This window comes from Ornithodoros turicata, chromosome 6 (assembly GCF_037126465.1).
Source record: "Ornithodoros turicata isolate Travis chromosome 6, ASM3712646v1, whole genome shotgun sequence".
NCBI classification, from domain to species: domain Eukaryota; kingdom Metazoa; phylum Arthropoda; class Arachnida; order Ixodida; family Argasidae; genus Ornithodoros; species Ornithodoros turicata.
This window is the reverse complement of record NC_088206.1, coordinates 44,273,252-44,290,028: the sequence shown is the minus strand read 5'-3', so window position 1 is coordinate 44,290,028 and position 16,777 is coordinate 44,273,252. Positions and strand designations below refer to the sequence as shown.

The 16,777-nt window shown below is 46.0% G+C and overlaps 2 protein-coding genes and 1 long non-coding RNA gene across 5 annotated transcripts in view; 1 reads left to right on the top strand and 2 right to left on the bottom strand.

Annotated features, from left to right (window-relative positions):
• LOC135397940 (uncharacterized) overlaps positions 1-6,093 on the bottom strand; it is a 13,354-nt gene extending 7,261 nt beyond the window's left edge. Inside the window, exons 1-4 of one of the 3 annotated variants that reach the window (XM_064629429.1) lie at positions 5,792-6,093; positions 5,558-5,625; positions 5,271-5,367; positions 1,389-1,939 (exon numbers count right to left, since the gene is read on the bottom strand). In XM_064629429.1, coding sequence (XP_064485499.1) covers positions 1,836-1,939; positions 5,271-5,367; positions 5,558-5,625; positions 5,792-5,984 — 462 coding nt within the window. In that variant the 5' untranslated portion in view covers positions 5,985-6,093 and the 3' untranslated portion in view covers positions 1,389-1,835. Of the gene's footprint in view, positions 1-1,388; positions 1,940-5,270; positions 5,368-5,557; positions 5,626-5,791 lie in introns of those variants that run through there. The other 2 variants (XM_064629430.1, XR_010423898.1) reach the window with 2 other exon arrangements.
• LOC135396590 (uncharacterized) overlaps positions 1-16,777 on the bottom strand; it is a 356,249-nt gene that overhangs the window by 114,021 nt on the left and 225,451 nt on the right. The window lies entirely within an intron of this gene.
• Positions 6,269-8,806, top strand: LOC135397448 (uncharacterized). The gene is made up of 3 exons (XM_064629055.1): positions 6,269-6,711; positions 7,983-8,117; positions 8,450-8,806. Exons 1-3 carry the CDS (start codon positions 6,451-6,453, stop codon positions 8,804-8,806), a joined length of 753 nt encoding a protein of 250 aa, XP_064485125.1. The 5' UTR covers positions 6,269-6,450.

Here is a 16,777-nt window from a genome sequence, read left to right as displayed (position 1 = left end):
AAAGCAACTATGATTTTCTGGGTGAAGCTGAGAAAGCATATCAAATTTTGGCAAATTTACTGTGCCCTACTCTGCAGAGCATCGGAAATAACATACATACAGGGTACCCAGTGAGATACTAGTAAAAAACTAGTTAATAAGCGTGTCTATCAAACTTTACCCTTTTTTAGGTTTTTCCTGACAATTTTCACAGAATTCACTGGCTATCACGGTTTTGTTGGACACGGGCAGAGAGATTTGGGCCTGGACCGCTTCCTGAAGCACAAGGCCCAGCCGAGCCCTGGGCTGGAGGGCTACGGCCCACTCTTTTACAACTACACGTGTTGTCGGTGCCTTACATGCCTTAGACTGTGCACTTATGACACCCGTCCCCGCTTTCATAGCAATAGTAGTGGGCACGTTGGACCAATAAAAGTTCAGGCCAACCCCAAATTTGGCAGAAGCATATGGCCCGCACAAGCCTGGCCACCTAGCCTGTGTCAATCTCTGCCATCCATAACGTTGTTTTACGTCCAAGGCCACTCAGCAAACTAACCATTAACGGAAAATGTGAATCTGACACTGAGTCCCACAAACTGGGATATTGCACCAAATCCGCATTAGTAAACTTCCCTACCTTTCGAGGCATTTTGATATTTTCCTTGACAGTTCCCCAACTTTCACTGCCATGTTGAACCCCCATGACAACTTCCTATCTTCCAGGTTGGTTGACACAACTGTCATCATCATTACATAATATAATGAAAACAGTTATATAACATAATTAGGACGTAGCCTGCTAACATAATTATGGAGATACACCGATGAAACCTAGCACAGTAGGCGACAAAAATGTTTGTGAATGTCATCGAACTGGTTGTCAAATTTTGACATTTTCTCAGTGGACACCCTGTAGAATGGCAAGTGTTTTTTGGCTTCTCCCTTCCAATGCTGTGCAACACCGCCTTGAAAACAAGCGACAAAAGGGGGAAGCAGCGTCGCAGCTTCTTTACAGCAAGGAAAGGCGTCCAATTTTCAGACTACCATCATTAGGCAATTTCTTCCTCCTCAGGGGATGTTTCATGCACAGTTTTTGACATGAAGAAACAGCATTTTTTCCTCTTTCAATAGGTTTTGTTAGCCATTTTGTCGGAAGCAATGAAGGGTGAAATAGGACAAACATATCGTGTTTCAGTCTTGACCAGAAGAATATGAGGCTGTTACTGTTTCTGAGGCGACAAAATGCTGTTGAGCACATTCTTAATCATTGTGGAGACACTTGTAAATGTTTTACAGTTTGGTTGGGACACCCTGAACAGAGATGCAATTTACATACTGTTGTGCTGTGATAATCTCCAGCCTCTACCAGATATCATGGGCTTTGAAGACCATGCTTTTTCTCTCTTACCTCTTGCTTCCTCAGCTCACCATTATTCATCTTTTTTTTTAGTTTTGTCAGCTGCTGAGCAGCCACTGCCCTAAAAGTGACTTCAAGCCATCGACAAAATTATCACACGTGATCACCTTAAATACGCCATGAAAGAACTCAGCTGGGTTGGTGACAGCAAGTTTGCTGCACGTTCAGTGCTTAGCTATGTATAACATACAACCATGACCTTCCTCATGTTATTTTGTTTATAACAAATTTTGAAGTAAACTACCCCACTCCACTAAATATGCTGGCACATTACACTCCCAACACGAAATGAGTGATCCCAACACCAGCACTGGGCAGTGTGCTTAGGTAAGTTTGGTGAATTTTAGAAAGAAGTTCCCAGATATTTTCATTTGACTAGCCACTGGGTATCAAGCGATGCACATGTCCTCTAAAATGTCACTAGCATGCACCTAAGCACCTATTTGCCTATGTTTACCATGGTAGGCTCGCGTGTGGTGCTCTCTCCTGGGCTTTTTATGTTCCTCACGATACGCTTCAGTGTTCTCACTGTTCTTTGTAAGTCTGAAAATTAAGCAGTTGTTATGCAGGGCCTGCACATATCATCATGCACTCATGACCACTGTTAGCATAGGGCTATAAAAAGCAGGAATCGCTCAGTGGGTGTGGGCTAGTTAATGGGCCTCGCTTTGGTTAAACAAGACCTGGATGCTCACACTTGCAGAAAAGGATAAATTGCAGTAATAGATCCAGGTAGGACAACACAGAAGTCAGGGCAACAAAGGAAGAATGTCCCCAATGTTTTCACCAATTCCCACAGCCTTTCCCACATGACATCATGGATATCATTTTGTGTTCAAATGAATAAATGACATCGTGCCACTACATGCTATTGCCACGCAACAGTTTCAAAGGACAACTGGAGAACACACAAAACAATGCACAGCTTTCCCTCTTTCTCTGCACGTGCCAGAAGATGCCAGAAGCTTCAAGAGCCATTGCCTGCTTTTTTGTTGATGCTTGTGTTGCTTCTGGAATTTTCAGCTCAGTGTTTAAAAGCATGTGAGCTCCCAGCCAGAGCATTCTTTTGTTTCAGTTCGCTTCAGAGAGCTACTGTTTTAGTGCCCTGCAGCTAAGCAACTCAATAAACAGTGCAGGTTTCCCCACGAGCTCGACTATGTCAATGGTGTAGACCAGAACATAGCGCTGCTTCCTGTTTCCTCCTCACTCCCTCTATTATCCTGGCAAAACAAAAATGATAGCCAAGAACTCGATAGCAATACATTTGGCAGGAGTGATGATGTTAGGATGCAATTTTAGGGAACGGTGGGAAACAATTGATTCAGATATCTGACAAGCAACTTACAATCAGAATACGCAGAGGTGAGGAGCACTTGTGGTTACAAACCGTTTTCGGCATCTGGGTATACTTGAATACTTGAATTTCAACCATTAGAAAATACTGTGTTCCTTAATGTTCCCTGCTGCTTCTCGACATGTGGCTAGCCAATCCTACCACCCCTAACTCCGAGATATTGTTGTTTGATTTAAATACACTGTAATAAAACGCTGCTTTGAAGTCAACAACCGTGGTTGGTTTGACCTCCAACCCCGTGGTGGAATGGCTGTATTCGTACATGTTGTTCCATGCGGTCTTTAGTACTTCTCAGTTGGTGGCTACCAAATTCTACCATTCTTTATTCCCTTATATCAAGTGTTGGCAACTGGAAACCAGAACAAAAAAAAAAAAAAAAAGAAACTGAGTGGATCATGCAATTTAAGTTCAAAGGAGGGTCACGGTCTTGGAGAGCCCATGGTTGAGATGGGGAGGAAGCTTCTCGTGTGTCTAGTGAGGTTGCTTCCGTCTTACAGCGAGGGGGAAAGGCTGGTGTCAGAGGTTATAGGCGTCCCCTCCCTCTCTCTGGCTACACTGACACCATCGAAAACGTTCTGCTGTGTCGGTCAGCGTAACCTGCACTGATGGGTTCTCTCGGCACCATGCTCACACTGCCGCACTACACTAAGCCTCACCGAAACAGCCAGTGGAGTTCACCATATAGGGTTCTTCATTTTCGGGTTTTATGCTTTTTCAATTTCTGGAGGGAAAAATCAGGTGCTATTTACGCCCAGGAATTTTGAGAGAAATCGGACGCTATGATCTCTCTTTGATATGTCACTGTGGAATTTTCAGGTGAAACGAAAAGGTATAGGAAACAAGCCACTGCTGTGACACTAGGTCGAGAAACAAGAATCTTTATATTTCTGCTCGGAACTGGGGCAGTAAATGACCGCGGTATTCAAACACTTGCCCGAGCTCCACAAAAGCTTGTCTTTGACTCCTGCAGGAGGGAATCATAAATGGAGGACAAATAGGTTGTCACAAATAGCTCTCTTTGCTGATATTATGATTAATTTTTCCAATGGTTTACCGAGAACGACAAGTTTAAGAACCTCAAGGATTGCAGGTAGATATAGTGTTTTACCCGAATTCTTGAATATTTGTGCGGGAGGAACTATCATGAAAAATCGGTTTAACCCAAAAACGGAGAACCCTAACCATATACAAAGGAGATGTTTACAGATGACAAAAAAAACAAACAAACAAAAAACTAGAATCAAATTAAAGAAAAGGAACAACTGTGGTTCAGTCTGCAGCACAGTGGCAAGACCAGTACGCAGAGGTGGGCGTTTGTCCTCACGACCCTCGCCCTCACCTCAATTTTCTGGGAAAAAGATTTTTCTCACCTCACCTGAAATTTTTTTTAAATATTTTCCTCGCCTCAAATTTTTTTTAAAGACCTCATCAGAAAAATTGGCCCTCACCTCACCTCAAATATCATGAGGTGAGGAAACCCTCACCCTCGCACGCCCTCGTGAGGGTGCTCACCTCTGGCAGTACGTCATCCCTCAGGAAAATTTTTCTTAATTTTAACGAAAAACACATTTGATACTTTCTGGTATGCTTTAGACAAATGCTCGGCCTACGAATTTTGCGCATTAAAGTGATTTTGTTAAAAACACCTCCTTTGTACATTTTTATTTCCATAACAAAATGAGGTCCAGATGCCAAGTTATTTCCTTGAACTAGCCACTAGTACTAGACTAGTCGTCAAATAGTAAAGTCTAGTAGATGCTCACCACCAAAGTAAAAATAGCCAGTGAAATCCAGTTTGTGGATACACTGTTAAATTCCTGAGGTTACAATGAACTGACTTTTGCGGCACCAGTTTTCGCGCCCACACTGGGGCAACAAGAGCCATGACTTTGCTCAGCCATAAACGTAAATTTCCTGCACCAGAACGCAACAAGCTGTAATGCTCTATGAGCTCTCAGTGAGTAGCAGCTGGCCCTAGATGGTATGATTGTTTTCTGGATACATGACGTTCAGTGGAACCTGGTGTCTAGACAGTTAGCGTAAGAGCAGAAAATACTCTATTGTGAGGCATCTTGTGTGACCTAGGAGCACCCCACTTTTTCATCCAGAAAGAAAAGACAAGGTCAAGCAGGACCTTGATGTTTTCGTGTAATATTGCCCACCTACTTTCTATGATGGGCTCTCTTAATTTTGGACTTCAACCCTCTGGTGGTGGAATGCTTCAGGATTTAAAACAAGCCTTATCAATCCCACAGATGGAACAAATATTCGTGTCCAAATTTAATGGTTCAGCAACATGACCAGGCCTACTGTTATGGGATAAGGGACGTAGGAAGCTCACTGTTTAACATAATTTCCTCCCCACAGGAATCTTTACTCAGCCCTATTCCCTCCCATACTGTATTGAAGCGACTTATGGCGGAAAACAAATCGTGACAGATGAGATAATGGCCACCAGAGCAGAGCTTTGCCAGCCTATCTAGTGCACAGACCACATTGAAATCAGAAAGGAAGCATTACCTATCATGTCTTGCTGCTCCGCAACCTTCCGTTCAAGGTCTTCGTTCCGTTTCTGCAGGTCTTTTACTTGGTCAACGTGGTTGCAGCAGTTGACCTGCTGTCAAGGAAGTTCGACTAATATAAGTTTCAATTTATAAATAACACTATATTGGACATATTTGATTCTATGTGTATCTGGCGACACAAGGTTGATTCACTTATTGCGTTTAATGGAGCGGATACTTACGTTTTATGAAAGTCAACCCTTTGTCAGTACGCACTTGCTTTAATTCAAAGTTATAACACACCTGTGATGCCTGGGTCGATGCTCGCGCTGCCAACCTGTTTCGACGCCGCTCCATTTTTGATAGTTCTCCTGCAAAGCACCGTATTTAGTTCAGTTACTGTTAGTGTTGATCCGGTACTATCCAGTTTTCGAATCACACAGGACAGACGCCTACGCTACGTTCAGACAGAAACATACGAATAATTACAACAACTGTATTACACCAGTTCAACTTCTTCAATCAACAAATGCTCACCTGCAGCTATAATATAGGCTTCTGCTGGGGGTTCCTTGTCCTTCCAAGTTACCATGAATGTGCGTCCCGCAAGCGTCTCCACTACAGTCGGATCAGTCATAATTTCTGTTGCCGTCGCGACATCGGTGATCTTTCTTGTGGGGTACACGTCCCACGCCTCAGCCGTTGCCCATTTGACGAGAATGTGGCTCATTTGTGTTACGACAGAACTAATCAATGATTAAAAGTGGCCCAGACGCCCAAGAGCGAAAGAGAAGTGCAAAGCGCGGGAAGTCCAGACGTGGATTCTTAAATGGCTTGGCTTGTCTTGCGATACTGGCGATACCATCTGGGGGTGGAGGGGGAGGAAATGTTTTAATGGTTTCAGTCATCCCTGGACGAAAAAAAAAAAACATATGCAAAGTATGTCTGTAGAAATTATTATTACTACCAGTACTTCTCGGTGCTGTCGATGACCGTGACCTAACATCTCCCGACCATCCCGACCCCGACTGCGCAGCTTTCGCTTTCGTCTGCTTTGCTATCGCGCCTGTCGCGTCTGCAGACGAGTTCGTTTGTTGTTTCAAAATGTATGCATTATCTGCGACGTGGTAATGTGGTTTAGATAGTACGAATGATAGTATGAATGATATGCCGGCGTCCCTTTGTCCCTGTTAACTATGCCGAAAAGATATCGACAATGGTTGTTCGACGACAATGTTCCGAAACCACGCACGACGAAGTTCAGGCACGAAAGAAGCGCCAAGATGTCGTCGCTTTCCTCGGAGCTTGAGCATGCACCACCGACTGGTGACGAAGGACCGAGCGAAGCTCCCGGTGAGGGTGGCAGCGAAACGTCAGGTGACGAGGATCGGCAATCAGTGTGGGAAAGTGGACAGGTGGACTGCGGAGCAGGAAGCAGCATGGACGACACAAATATAGTGAGTACGACGTGCTTCCGTTTGTTATTTCTCTTCTTCTTCTTCAGGGGTAGGGTGTGAGATGTGTTGTTTTCGTTACTTTTGTACGGAGTCGCACACACCGTACGTCAACACAGCGCTGGGGGGGGGGGGAGGGGGGGAGCGGTCTTAAGGAAATTTCGTGCTTTGCGGCACAGCATCATCCAGGAGATAGGATTTTTGCGTAGGGAACACAGCCGTATGGGGGAGGGGTCCGTACCCCTGCCCCCTCAGTTCCAAACTTCAGCATGGGGTTCAACTGGTCCACCCCAGCAAGCGCCTGCCTTTTGTCCACGCGGACACCATTTGGAAAAATATCCTGGATCGGTCCTTGGTAACTACTTACATTTCAAAGAAAAGTATAGCCAACCGAAATTTAGTTACTCTTTCTCTGAAAGTAGAGTGAAAGTATCAGTGAAAGTAAGATGCTTTCAAAAATGAACTGAGCTATAGCTACAGTCAATTCCTAAAAATAGTACTTAAGTTATATCGCTGCACGAGTCGACCTCTTTAGGCCAGTGTCCAGCTAAAGCGTCTCGTGTCTGGCACGTGCATGGCCCGAACCTAAACAGTTCCTTAAGGTTGAAGTCCAACCCTTCTGGCCCAGCCTGGGCATGACAGTTTTCAACTTTTCAGTCTGAGCTACGTTTTTGCTCATCCTCAGATACCAAATTTCAGCCACATAACCTGATTTTATAATTTTTTCACTTGCTATAGCAGAGGCAGACCTTACAAGGGCACGCACTGCCAAGTCTGAGCCCAGCACAGGCCCACTGAACTCAGCCTTCACCCATGGCCCGGCCTGCCTGAAAATCGCGGTTTCATCTATTTTGGGTCACAGAACAAGGAACAGGAGTCGAACACAAAAAGGGATTTTCCCCATTACACACACATGTAGCACCCACGAAACTCTGAGAACCTACACTAGGCTTCTCTGGTCATGTACCCTTCAGGGGTTGCCATTGTCAGACTTAACCTGTTGATGCACTTGTGGCTTGCTCGTTAAGCTAGGCTGATCTCTTTGGCCAGTCACAAGAGCAGTTTGGGTTTTCTGGATACATACGTTATATTTAACAAGCCAGTTAACGAGTATGAAACTAGTCAAAGTCACTGACAGATTACTTGTAATTCAACCAATACTGCATGATAAGAATGTCTAACAAAACCTTGTTGACATGTGAACCACTTGGCACATATTCAAAAAGACCAGACAGTAGAGTACAGAGTAAGAATGTTTTCACTCTCGTTTACAGGGCGCACATAGAAGTGATACCCCCAGACAACAAGAGGGCTCTCTTGAATGGGCAAATATTACAGAGAGCTCTTCCACTGACACAAGTGATGACGACAGTGCTTCCATGACAGAAGATGTTGCGAAAACAGAACTGGTAAACAGTGTGATTCAGCCTTTGCTGTGTGCTTGTTGTCCTCTGATAACAACTGTTTCAAAGAAGACTCTTAGAACAATGAGAATGACTCTGATAGCCTTAAGGGACAGTGTCGTTGTCGTTGTTTCCGGAGCTCCTCTCTAATTACGTTCACAGGCAAAAGGGATTCGTGGTCGTACTGGTCTCTTCTAAAAAAAATAATTATAATCATAGAACTTTAAAGAAATACACACACTAGTGTGTGTATGACTGTTGCCTTCGCTTTACGACATCATTCGGATTGAACAAAGGCATGCCTTCTCCAAAGATGACTATGACTATTTCTTTTACAGGATGAGCCGCTTTACCCTGGATCACGGATCACTAGAGGAGAAAGCTTGGTCCTGATTTTGGCACACAGCCTTCGCCACGGCGCAACAAAGGAGGCGACAGAAAGTGTCTTAAAGCTTCTTGAAGCCCACCTGCCTGAGCATGCTGCATTACCAACATCCAAGTACCTTTTTTTCAAAGAGTTTTTGTCCAGCCATCAAACGATGTCTTATCACTTTTACTGTCCAAAGTGCCTTGAATACCTTGGTAGCAGGGAGGAGGAACCACTTCGCTGCAACACATGCTCTGTGGAGTTTGACATGAACACGCTGACTAAGGAGTTCAGCTATTTTCTTTTTTTTATATTGGTGAGCAAGTGAAAGAAAAGCTTTCAGCCCCTGAGCTTGATTTTAAGCAGTTGTCCAGGTCTCTTGCTTTTGATGTGGGCGAAATCACAACAAGCAAAGGCTATCACGACTTACCAACTTGTGACAATGACTTATCAGTAACCTGGAATACAGATGGTGTACCCCTGTACGAATCCTCAGGCTACAGTATATGGCCACTGTTGCTACAGATCAACGAACTGCCCCACACACTCCGCTCAAAACACATGCTCCTGGCAGGGCTATGGTTCGGACCAAAGAAGCCAGTCATGAATACCTTCCTAAAGCCTTTCGTTCATCAAATGAACATCTTATCAAGTACTGGGATTGTTTGCGTAGACTCTCAGGGAAATTCAAATACAATTCGCATCTTTCCTGGTCCATGTACCGTGGACACGGTAGCCAGAGCCATGGTCATGAACATGAACCAGTTTAATGGTTCACATGGCTGTGGCTGGTGTGTCCACGGAGGTGAAGTTGTGCCAAAGGGGCATGGCCATGTGCGTGTGTACCCCATTGTGTCACCCCAACCTAGTGCTAGAACGCACCAGTCCTTTCTGGACTGTGCTTCTGATGCTGAGGAGTCTGGAGAACCTACATGGGGCATAAAGGGTCAGAACATACTGTTTTTGTTGACGTTCTTTTCATTTCCAGCAAGTTTTGTCGTTGACTACATGCATGCTGTTTGCTGTGGCTTTGTGCGGCAAACAACATGCATGTGGTTTGACACCAGAACAGCCTTTTCCTATAGCATTGGGTCTCTTGTCAGTGAAGTTGACAGACGGCTTCATGATGTACGTCCCGTGTGGGAAATCGCACGACTGCCTCGGTCATTAACATTACGTAGGTATTGGAAAGCCTCAGAGTGGCAGCACTGGCTTTTATTTTATTCACCCATAGTTCTGCGTGGGCTACTTCCACATGCCTATTATGATAATTGGATTCAGTTTGTGGGACTTATGCACTTCTTTCTGTCAGACACTATCCCAACAGAAAAGTTGAGACAAGCTCGTAAGGACATGATCTCTTTCTTAAAACGGTATCAGGAGCTTTATGGAAAAGAACAAATGACCTACAACTCACATCTTTTGCTGCATCTTCCCGATTCTGTACAGACATGGGGGCCCCTTTGGAACTATTCAGCATACGGTTTTGAAAGCATGAATGGGCAGCTTGTGCGCTTTGTAAATGGGACACGTTACGCACAGTGGCAGGTAATTGAAAAGTTTTCATATCTTTCTGCCCTCCCATTGCTTTGGGAGAAATGTGCACACTTTGAAAGCAAAGACTCCAAGCAGGAACTAATGCAGTACTTTCTAAAGGGCTATCATCTAAGAAGACATGCAATCAGTATTGGAGGTGTCGTCCTTTATGGAAAGGGTAAAACCGAGGGTCAAGGAATGTCATACAAAAAAGTTCGCATTAGTGGGCTAACATACTGTGTGCAGTCCCTGGACAAGTCACGACGCCATAATTCTTACATACGCATTTCTGGCAGCTTTGGGATCATCACCAAGATAACAGCAGTGTGCAGCCTGCGGCATAGTCAGTGTACCTGTGCCAAACAGATCGTATTTCAAGTTACGAGGCTTGCCACAGCACGTTCTTTCCTTGATTGTTTCTGTGGAACGTTGGTATACGAAGTTGTGCACACTGATGAGGTGCTAGACATGGGAAGCGACCATGTAGAAAAGTGCATTGTCCTACAGCATTCACCAAAAATCTTGCTGTGCCCTATCAAGCGTGCATCTATTTTTTCAGCAATGTAAGTTGCATCTTGTTAACTTCCTCTTGCTAGCTCTGTATCCAGTATGCACAGCACACAACACACTATACTTCTCTCCAAAGTTAATAACACTGTTCCACACTGGTTTTGGTTCCTCAAGCACATGTTTGGGATCACGTGGTGTCCGAGAACACAACTCTGCTACAACTGCTACACTGCTACAACCAGTTCCTCGCAAATGATGTGCAGCTTCATTTTGTAAAGATTTGCTGTCTCACGCATATACTCTCCAGAGTGCTAAGCTGTATGTTTCCAATTGCAGTTTCTCCTTGCCAATTGATATTTTTGTTTTTTTCTTTCTGCCATAACAGTATTGTGATGTGGAACTGGTATATTGAGGCAAGGGAACGATGTGTGTTACTTTCTGTGTAGCCAACATGCCATGATCCGAACTACTCTATAACTATGTAAATAATTATGTGACTCCTGTGTAAATAAGAGCTGTGTAACACTGCCATATTCATGCTTGATATCTTGTTTGGGTGGTGCTGCTATATATTGTTTGGATGTTTTGCTACTGTTTTGTGCATTTATTACTGCTTTTTCAAAAGGCATGTGCCAAGAAAAAAATTCACGTATGTACCCCATGCTGGGTGTTCTTTTTTTTTTTTTATTCAATACAGAGTGCTTCACAAACACAGTGAGAAAAAGACGAGCACTACTGCAACTTGAGTTATAAACTTGAGTTATCAAAAATGGAGCTGGTTTGTAGGTCAAGTAGCAGTAAAGTAGCACATTTTTTTCTTTGTGTTATTGCTACATTGCTATTGCTGTCTTTGTGAAGTGCTGTATATCAAACTAAAAAAAAAAAGAACACCGTCTGTTACTTCATTCAGAGTTCGATACGGGCCAGACATAACGAAGGCGCAGCCACAGGCCCCTCCATTTCTTCTCAGTTTTCTAAATTTGTGTTGCACAGGTGCACAACTGTGAAAGGTGTGAGGCAGTTTACAGACAAGTGCCAGCTGCTGCTGCTTTGTCAATGTCCTGTTTGTTTCATGTCATTACATAACTGTGACTCATAACATTGGTATTAAAAATTGTTCCACTCACTGTGATGCTCTAATTTCTGTGGATTTCACTTATGCTGTCCCATTGCATAAACATCTGCAGTCCTTAATTGTAGGATTATTTGTGATAGAACTCTTAATCAGAAATTTAGAAACTTTTTCTTAGTGAATATAATATTTTATTTGTTTTTGAACGTCTCGCTTTTACAAACTCAGCTCAAGTTAGCTTGCAAGGTCAAGGTCAAGTTAATGCCATTAACGTGTAATGTAATCAGTAAGTACATTCGAAATTATTACCATCCGTAATGAACAGCATGAAAGCGTTATTGTAGTAGTACATTGACAGTCTACCAACAGTCTGTATACCAAGTCGTTAAAATGACCACAGCGGTGAAAGCCAAAGCAAGTATACAAGAGGTAGGTAGACTGTTTGTATACCTGGTACAAAGGAAGGAGCAAACCACAGGAAGGTGACATGGTATAAAAAAAGTACATAGGAGGACCACTAAAAGGTGAAAACTGTTTTTGTAAGGGCAGCAGCAACGATACTATGAACGTGCAGCCTACCGCAGTATCAACAGTTCAAATCAGAACACGACAGTCAGTACCTGTCAACACGGCGTGGATGAATGCGTCCCGCAGCACAGCGGCACAGCCACAGAATACTGGAGTTGATCACACGGTAGTTACATGCTCCGCCACGATGTGGCCACCAAAAATCCTATATAGTTTCGGTTTGGTCGGAATGTTTTGGAATGGCTTGGGAACGTAATAACCTGCGTTGTGCTCTTCCAATCATCCTGAAATTTTCAGCAATTGTTTTGCGCATGACCCGATTGTGCATAAGGCCCAAGTGATCAGAACGCCCAAATGTTCATAGGACCCGAAAAAAATTTGGGCTTTTTGAACATTCGTGTCAAATGAGCAGGGCAGGATAAGGTGTCCAGAAGGCCGAAATTCCCAGAAGGCCGAAATTCCCAGAAGGCCGAAATAGTCATATGGCCCGAAAACCAGGAGGGAAGATTAGGAGTGTCCTAGATATTTTCTTTGCCCCTATGCACAATATTACATGAATGCGACAGAGGAGAAAAGGGTAACTGAACTAAAAATATCAATAAATGTGCTGAAATGAGAAAACAAGTTTTCAAGCAAAACAACAACTTTATTTTCGACCTTGGAGAGCGGGGAGTTTCATCGCCACAGGCGATACTCTACCCCATTGCTGGATGGAATGGGGGGAATAAAATAACGAGCCCCTTCACAATAACGATCGAAGTCCGATGGTGTGCAGAAATGTCAGAAGAGCTTTGAGCGCAGAGCGTTGCTGGGCTGGATTGGGCCAGGGACCAAGCAATTTCGATAGGGAGAAAGGGCGAGAGTCCAGCTGACGAAGAGACTCGGAGAGAGTGGTTCGGGAAGGTTCGTAGTGAGGGCAACGAAGAAGAATATGCTCCAGATCCTCAAGAACACCACAGTGGCAGCAGGTGGGAGAGTCAACTTGTCTCAAGCGGTAACGCCACTGAGCTGTAAAGGCCACATCGAGGCGCATTCGGTGGATTAATGCAGCATCTTGACGAGAGGTGTTTCGTGGCATGCGGAAAGCGAGCGTGGGATCAACTCTGTTCAACATAGAGGGGGGAAGAATGTCGGTTGTCCGTTGGCGGGAAGCCAAGGGTGTCACTAGGCGTCGCAGAATTGAACGGCGGTCTCCTCTCAGCAGAACAATACGGGTCCGTTTCCGATACGAGAGTGCTGCTTCTGCGGCGCTGTCGGCCTGCTCGTTCCCCACGACACCACAATGGGCTGGAACCCACTGGAGAACTAGCCTGTGGCCTGCGGCGTAGATAGTGTGGTAAGCCATTAACACGTCTGTGACTAGGGGTGCGGATGGGCCTCGTATGCCGGAATTTTCAATTGCTTGAAGCGCAGATTTGGAGTCTGTAAAGACTGCCCATTCCCGGGGTGTAAAATCAGCGATGTGTTGTAGAAAGAAAAGGATGGCATAGAGTTCCGCAGCTGTGGAGGAGGTTGGATGTGAAAGGCGTCTTCCGTGCACGACGCCTTCGGATGGAATGACGAATGCTGAGGCGGACTCGTTGTTTCGGGATGCGCCATCAGTATATGCTGCCGTAAACGTAGAAAACTTCTCGTCTACCAGAGCATGAAAATGGGCTGAGAGGACTTGAGGGGGGACCTGATCTCTTCTTTCCAGAATGTTTGGGAGGCTCACAAAAGTGGGCGGTACCGGTGGAGACCAGGGGGCTTCCGGCGGTATAGTGTCCTTAGTTATGAAGCCAGTGAGAGTCTGGCGTGTCCTCTGCGCTACTCGATAGAAGTCGCTTTCAGGGCGGTATCGAATTTTCCTGAGTATTGGGTGGCGGGGAATGTGAGCACGCAAACGGAGGTAGTGCCAAGCCGTTTCCCGTTCACGGAGAACTTCAATCGGGAGCTCACCAGCTTCAGCCAGTACTTGCCGTGTTTCAGCCATTCTTGGAACTCCGAGGCATCGACGAAGGCTTCGAGCAAACAGGGACCGAAGTGTATTTAAGGAAGTTGTTGATATCCTGTGCAGAATAGGAAGGCTGTAAAGCACAGTTGCTCTCACCAATGCCGCGTGAACCGCGAGCAGGGAACGCTGATCACAGCCCCATCCTGAGCCAGAAAGATGTTGAATTGCGGGGAGCCATCGCTGCACTTTAGTTTCAAGGTGTTTAATGTGCCGAGCCCAGCGCAAGTCCGAGTCGATTACCACGCCAAGGAAGCGGTGAAAGCGTACCGGTTCAAGCTTCTTTAAACCAAGCCAAAGAAGGAAATTGGCCATAGCTTTACGCGTGAAAGGGACACACTTTTCGGGTGAAAGGTCCATCCCGAGGTGCGTGAGGTACGTATGGATATTGTTTAAAGCGAGCTGCAGGCGGCGCTGGAGAGCCGGGCGTGATTTTCCTACTGTCCAAAGGGCGACGTCATCTGCATACACGGAGAACGACACTTTGCGAGGAATTACTAATTGTAGGCCGGCCATCACCACGTTAAAGAGTGTCGGGCTGAGAATGCTTTTTTGGGGGACTCCTTGAGGAACAGGATGCTGGGGGCTTTGGCCTTGGGACGTACGGACAGCGACAGTTCGGTCCGTAAGGAAGTCTTGGAGCCAGATGAAGAGCCGACCTGATACTCCAAACGAGCGCAAGGCGTGCAGCACACAAATGTGCGAGACGGTATCATATGCGCGCTTGATGTCGAGGAAGACCGATCAGACGATCCGTCGATGGGCTTGAGCATGTTGAACTGTAGAGACTAGGTCGAGAACTGGATCCATGGAGCTTCGGTGGCGGCGAAATCCAGCCATTTCGTGAGGGAACGCACGTTGTTTTTCAAGCCACCAGTCGAGGCGATGCAAAACCATTCTCTCCACCAGTTTCCCCATACAGCTTGTCAGGCTCACAGGGCGAAAGGAGGATAGGGCATTTGGGGGCTTGCCTGGCTTCAGGATGGGAACAACCAATGCCTCCTTCCATGTATGTGGTAAAAATCCTTGTTGCCAAGACGTATTATAGACATGAAGGAGAGCTTGGAGTGACCGCCCGTCAAGGTTACGTAGGGCGGCATAGGTGATTTTATCGGGCCCAGGGGACGAGGCGGCGTTCACAAGCTTCAACGCTGCCTTTAGCTCGATTAGGGTGAAGTCACGGTCCATAACTTCAGGGGGACCTGGCCAGTCTTGATGAAGTTCAGCCGTCAAACTGTGTACAAAACTGCGGTGTAGTGGCGTGGTCGAGGCAGCCGCCGGAGTCGTTAGTACCACACAGAAGTCCGTCGCAAGCGTGTTTTTTTCTACACGCTTAACGATAGCCAAGGCCGCGAGAGGATTCTTTTGAGGGGGCGCCTCCTTCAGAGATCGGATTGTCCGCCAGATCTTCGTGGCCGGATCAAACGGTGAAAGGTGCTGGCAAAACTTACGCCGACGCTTCCTGTCCTCGTTCTTAAGTTCTCGTGTTACTTTAGCTTTCATCCGGCGGTATTCCACAATGTCCGTAAGTTGCCCTGTCCGACGAGCCGTTCTTTCTGCTCGGCGACGTAATGCTCTAAGGTGATTAATTGCTGGGGAATGGCCGACATGGCCTGTTACCCTTTTACACATGACCACGGCGTGCTGAATACGGCGGGTAATTGCTTGAGAGAGAGCCTCTGGGGACATACCGGTGTGCACAGATGTTCTCAGGCCCGCACGGAAACATCTCCAGTTTGTGAAAGAAATCAGTCCAGCAGTGGCTGAGAGGGGCAGTCTGTCGTGCGAAATATATAGAGGAAAATGATCGCTACCTCTAGTGTCGACGTCCGTAGCGCACGACAAGTGGCGAATTATGTCGGTTGCGCACCACGAGAGGCCCAATACATCAAGTGACGTTGGGGATCGCATGTAAGTGGGCTCGCGGTTGTTCAGCAGGCACATGTTATTATTCTCCATTGCCTCCAACAACCTCCTTCCCGTACTGTCCGTCCTTCGGCTTCCCCAGGCCGAGTGATGTGCATTGAAGTCACCCAGCACAAGCGCCGGGGCTTCCAGAGAACCAAATAAGCGTTCGAGGTCACTCCACGGGACCTGTACAGCGGGACGGATATAGATACTGACGACCGTGAACAGCATGGGGCCAAGACGGATCCTGCAGGTGACGTAATCATAAGAGCGATGACAAACTGACCCGATGGGTGCAGCAACGAGGTCATTGCGAACGTATACCGTTGTTCTGCTCTCAGGGGAATGATGAGATCGATAGATTGTGTATCCATTAACACGATGTGTAGAATCCATGCCGTGTTCGCATATAGCTATGAAAGGGAAGTTGTACTGTTGTAGATGTAATTTAAAATCAGGGAGCTTGTTACGCAGGCTTCGAGGATTCCACTGCATTGCCAGGGCCTTTCTATACAATTCCGTCATGCTGATGCGAAGATAATGCCTCCAGTGCCAGAAGCGCTTAAACCTCGGGCAGTTGCGACGCACCAGGAAAAGCAGAGACAATGGCCTTAAGGGCAGCGAGTACCGCTGAGAAGAGTCCCAGAGAAGGCATATATTGAGACGCTGATGAGGGTAACTGTCTCCTCGAGCGTGCTGGTTCCGTCACACTGGCACGTCACACGTAAGTGTTTGTAATCTGTCTTGATGGACGA